This window comes from Glycine max, chromosome 20, assembly GCF_000004515.6.
Source record: "Glycine max cultivar Williams 82 chromosome 20, Glycine_max_v4.0, whole genome shotgun sequence".
Taxonomy (NCBI): Eukaryota; Viridiplantae; Streptophyta; class Magnoliopsida; order Fabales; family Fabaceae; genus Glycine; species Glycine max.
Window position 1 is genome coordinate 38,800,050 of NC_038256.2, and position 6,105 is coordinate 38,806,154.

At 32.1% G+C, this 6,105-nt stretch overlaps 1 protein-coding gene across 1 annotated transcript; it reads left to right on the forward strand.

Moving 5' to 3' along the window:
- Positions 1 to 3,236: 3,236 nt before the first annotated feature.
- On the forward strand, positions 3,237 to 5,644 carry LOC100527548 (uncharacterized). The gene is made up of 2 exons (NM_001250737.2): positions 3,237 to 3,527; positions 5,021 to 5,644. Exons 1-2 carry the CDS (start codon positions 3,307 to 3,309, stop codon positions 5,298 to 5,300), a joined length of 501 nt encoding a protein of 166 aa, NP_001237666.1. The 5' UTR covers positions 3,237 to 3,306; the 3' UTR covers positions 5,301 to 5,644.
- Positions 5,645 to 6,105: the final 461 nt, after the last annotated feature.

The window sequence follows — 6,105 nt, forward strand, 5'->3', positions numbered from 1 at the left end:
TGTCACTTATTGTGATGACTTGAGGACCACTAGGACATTCGAACAATATTCCTTCGGATGATGGAATTATGTCACCATCGCAATACATAAAAGCAAATACACTCTTCATGTTTTAATCAATATGGTGAATATCAAACAAAGGTGTTGAGTTGCGTCAAACCCCCATTGTTATTTATATTAGATGATTTATTGTTCTCTCGTGACCCATATCATATCAACAGTTGAGATGACACCAAAAAACATAGGTGGTTTAAATTGTGCCTATATTTGATACAGTTGTTATGCGTATCAGGAAAAACGATTGTTCATTAAATATGTCTTGGAAAAAGTCATGTTCGATCAATGCGTCTTAGAAAAAAACAGTCTCAATGAATTAATAGGCAATAAATGCAACGTTGCAGTGTTCAATAAAAAGAAAACACATTTAAGCTTTACACAAATGTTTTTTTTTCTTCTTCTTTTTTTTAAAAAAAACCATCACAATGGAATCATAATTTTGTTGTGAATATTTTTTTATCCCAACAGAATCGCAATTTCATCGTGTTACAAGGGTGTTGCTAAATATAACAATAAAATCATGATTTTATTGTTATGTTTGGGGCGACAAAAAAATATACAATGAAATTGTGATTTCATTGTATTCATATATAACAAAATCACGACTTTGTTGTGTATAAGAGAGACGAAATAGCTTCGAAACAAAATTACAATTTTATTGTGTGTTTTATACAATAGAATTATATTACGTGGAAAGGGTGTTTAAAAAAACTCTCAAACCCTTAATAGGAGTTAAGAGCATTAAAATGGAACCAATAGTAACTCCGTTTTTAATCGTCCTCATACATATAGTAGCACAATTACATTGGTGGTCTATATGTGTTGTTTGGTTGTTGTGTCATTTTTATATAATTTATGTTAGAGACAACTCACTCTCATAAAAGATTATGTCAACAAACATTTCAATCTATTTCTCTACCATAAATTGCATCGTTCAAGCTTCGTGTTTGGTGTTGGAATATCATCTATTTTACTAGTTCCTAAGCCTAAGAAAATGAGTGTTTGGTTTGCAGTTAAGAATATTGATCCAATTAACTTGTGTTTCAATACAAATCTAATGGATAAAAATAAAATAAACCTAAAAGAAAAAAATCTTAATCTGTTGGCAAAATTATTTTTGTCTCAAACTTAATTTTGCACTTAAAAACCAAACAAATTAATGTTGTTAACTGTCACTTGCCAATTGGAAGTGCCAATTTGTGAAGATCTCCAAATTAAATATCCATACCCCAAATTTTCTATACCTTAAAAATAGGAAGTGCTTGGGATGAAATCAAAATAATGCAAACTAACACAAGATCCAAGTGCCAATTCTTGAAGATTGTTGTTCCTTAGGTATCTTTCTTACCTCTCTTCATTTAAAATTGAAATTTTATCCACAGTAATTTACTCATTAAATACCAGGGAATTATTAAAAATCAATTCAACAAACACCCTATAATTTTCTCTTTTCTCCTTTTCCCCTCTTATTTTACATTACTATATTTGTTAAATGATTCTAATTTCTCTTATTATTGAAAAAACATATTCTCCTAACAATCCTGTTAAATAGTGTTGTGTTAAAGGATTCACGGAAAGGCAACAGATCTGAGTAATAAAGATACTCTATGACTTGGATTCAGCAGTAAAATATGACTCTAACAAGTTTAGTTAGAAAGAATGAATCTGACGGAAGAACGTTAGACAAATAGTGGGATGTCATAGACAAATAGTGGGATGCCATAGACAAAAGAGAAGCTAAAGTGAAGAAGAAAACCTCTCATGGTTTCTCTCTTTCGCTAGAGGAAACAAAATAGTATTCGTATGGAGAGTGTGGACTGTGGGAACTGGGAGCACGTTTTTTTTTTGTGTCAACAAACTTAATAAACAATCAACCATAGTTCATAGACCATAGTGCTTCAAAAACATTAGTTTATTTTTCTTAAAAAAATAAAACAGAAGTCCTAAAAGAAACAATAAAAAAAAAAATCAAACTGGGTCTCCAAAAGAAGAAAAGACAAGTGGGCTCAATTGGAAATACAGCATGGATGGGCCTCCTGTTACTATTATGTTATAATTTTTTGGAATAGTTTTTTTTTTATAATTGGCACAAAGCTATTTACAATTTCTATTATTTTACACGTAGACGATGAAATTTGAGGATTTTAGAAAAAATAATTTTTTTGTACACAGTTTATACAAGAAAAAATGATATGTAATTACGTTAAAAGAAATAGTAAACATAAAGAATAGTTTTATTTAGAACAAAACATTATTTCCAAGTTAAAATAGGAACTTAGTAGGTTGGACTCAAAGATGAACAACGGACCCAAAAACCCAAAATTTAGAAGCAAAGGCTCTTAACTTGGGACCGCTGGTCCTTTATTTAATTCGTCTGAACTCAAATTTAATTAGGCAGTGATTCAAATTTGCTTGATTATTTCTTAATAAAAACAATTTCATTTGAAATATATAATGTTGTAAATTTTCATGGGTCAAAAGAAAATTCAAAATTATTCGAAGGTTACGGTGAAAATATTATTATAGGTTAAAAATGGGACAACACAACTTAAATCAATCTTCAAATTTTATATAACTGTTTAGATTTGAAATTAAATAAGCCTAATTAGTGGTGGTACAAAGTACATGATCTATTCATTGGTGCAATATAATTTTGAAGAGGCAAAAGATATTATATATAAATAACAGTCTGAAGCACAGGCAATAGAAAAAAAGTTAAGAAACTACAATTATTTTCTCTTGGTTGCAAGTTAATTTCAAAGTCCCCTACATGGCACGGGTCACACTAAAAAGAAAGACATGTTTGATTCTCATTCTCCCTAAACCCCAATCAAGTTATGATGCAAGTTCCGATTCCATAACAATGTTTGTCCGTTTAAGGTGACCTATTTGGGGAACTACGTGTTTGATTTGTGGACACTAAAAATCCTCCGCAATGCATCAATGATTAAACCAGTAAAAATCCCCGGCAGTGTATTTACCAAATTGCCACAACACAAGACACTTTCATAGTTCTATTCCATGCTCTTCAAAAGCCAGCCATAGCTGTCATAAAATGCACATGTATGGCACATAATTGAAATCATTAGAAACGGCTAGAGTCATGAGAATTGAATGGGCCCTCTAACTTTTTATATTTACGAAGAGGTAACAAAACAAACTCCCACTGACCCATCATCCATCTATCTGATACTGATGCATTATTTGGGTGCCATAAATTGAGATAAGAATAAGCAGTTGAAGGGGTTAATGGCTGGTAGGTTGCCTGGTGTTGGGTTGCTTGCAAGGAAGAGAACAGAGCAGAACCATAGATATGAACACCAACACCATGCCACATGCCGACAATCCTATCACCTTGGAGAATCATCATTGGAACCACCATGGATACCACTCACTGTCTTAGATGAAACTGCTCTCAAGGCCAGACAAAGGCTTCACAAGAAGCTTGGACACTTCTTTTCCTCATACAGGTATATATATTAATTAACTTTTCTACCTACTACACTTCGTTTTCCACCAGTTACTTATGCGCACACACATGCCTGATTAAATCAAGTGTGTTCGGATTCGGAGATTCACATGATTTTATTTGTTAGATTCGACATGGTTCCTCGGCAATCAAACTCTATCTGGCTATATACAATGATTCCTTCTGGTCTATAGATAAAATATCATAAAAGGCATATTTCATAAGTGATATATCCACTACTATCCAAATATAATGTACTAATGTTTAGATACACCCACGTGATGTCCTTTGAAACTCGAGAGAATCTTGGATACATGAACATGAAGTTAATTTGATCAATTTTACAAAATTGTAAAAAACGTTTAACCTTATCAATTTTACTATCTATATTTGGTAACTACTATATTAGTATAACTTTTGACTTTTATGTGGAATTTCAAGATATTTTGAGATTCGATTCTTTATACTGGTCATAAAGTTAATTTTGGGTTACATTTAAAACTTTTTACCCCAATTTAAGGTTGTGTTATATGAAAATTGAATTCCAATTTAGCCCCTTCCCACAAGCTGTGAACTAAATTACATTAGTTGAGTCAAATTTACTTTCTAACTAAGTCTACTTATTAAAATTTGAAATTGACACACGTACGTGACCAAAGTGGGATTCCTAGACTTTGTACCTCCATTTTAAGAGGGATCTTTGTTAAGATGATAAGAGGAGAGCCTGTAAAACAAAGAATTTTGACATTCAAGTAAGTATATCAGTTAGGAGATAAAGTATATATATATGCATAAGTATAAGTTTGAGTAAGCGTTCGAGAGATAATAAGTGTACATGTGTGTTTGCTCGTGTGTCCGTATGTGTTGAGAGATCGATGAAACCTGATATTTATAAGAGTGAAGTGGAACTGCTGGTTCTTGTTTGTGAGGGTTTGATGAGGACATGAGGGTTCACATCAGGGTTGTTATAACTTTTACAAATAATTAGTGGCTTATAAATAATAGCTAATGGCTTATAAGATAATACGTAGCTTAGAGATAAAAGCTAATAAATAATTGATGACTTTGTAGATAATTAAATATCTATCAAGAAATAAAAGATAACAAAATATTCAAATAATAAGATGTTAGAGGTCATATGTCAGTTAGGGAGTTCGGCTACTAAGGATCAAGTGTTCATGCTCATGTTTTAGGACTAACGGAAAGGATTGACACGTGTTTCAAAGTGTCATGTATATTTTGTAGACCTTGTACAATACATTAAGTATAAATATAATAAAATAAAAAATATTTTTATACGTAATGACAAGAAGAGTTAAATGCAAATACAATTTATCTTATGTGGCTATTGAGAGAGGATCCGTGAACCTTACAGCTAAGAATGTAATGGAGTCCCGAGTTTAAATTTATGGGAAGGTCATTGCTCTGCTTGTTTGAGTGTGCACTAATGAATAATTAATTGATTATCCCAGTTGCTTAATACATACATTACAGGTCAAGTGAGAATCCAAGAAAAGAAGGAAAAGTAAACCAAAGCAGCTACGAGAAGAAGGATGGAGGAATAGGTCGGAAGTTGTTAGAGAGTTCATGGTTGTTGCGTGGCAACAAGTTTAAGAAAGATAGAAAAGTGTGTGCTGTGTGCCTAGAAGATTTGGGGCAAGAGCAACAGGTTATGAACCTTTCATGCTCCCATAAGTACCATTCAGCATGCCTTCTTCCCTGGCTTGCAGCCCATCCCCATTGCCCTTATTGTCGAACCCCAGTTCAGCCCTGACCTCATATTCAAGGGTCAAGACTCAGTATATGGTGCCTTGTAGAAAGGACAAAAATATCAAAGTTTTATCTAGTATTGCAATTTGCCGCACATTTTTCTTGTTACTGATTGCCTAGGAAATTTGATTGCTCTTCTCAGGTATTGGTGGATATCCCCTATTGTAATACACCATGCTCTTCAAAAGATTGAAATTATACACTATCCCCCAAGAAGGCAATAACTATCCCTTCTTGCTTGCATGAAAAAAAAGGACCATGTTTCTAACTCATCAATGCGGTGAACTTTGACCACGTTTCTTGAGCTATTTTCTCTTCACAAGCAATATACTTATCGGGCAAGGGCAAACCTAACCTAACCTAACCTACAGCAAGTTAAACATTTCCTTTGAGTCCAAGGTTCCCAAAAATTTACCTTATCAATATTTTTTCTTCTACAGAATGTAATAAAAAAATATTAATATTAATATATAATTAATGTCAAATAATTATTTCTTTATTTTTTAAAAAATTAATACATTAATTACTAATGACTTCTTCTTTGACTCTGCTGGTACATCGTGTACTTGTGTTTCGTTTATTAATAAAATATGTTTTTGCCTTGTTAAAAACAATTAATTACTAATGATTCCTTCATTTCTTTCTTATTTATTTGATAAATTCAATTTTTATAATATCTTTTTTTTTCAAAAATAAAGTTAATAATCATTCTTATTACCACCCTTATTGTGATCACCAAATCATTATTATTTCGGATAATAAATGATGGTACAATTATAGTGGAAAGGATGGTGGACCGATAGTTACAC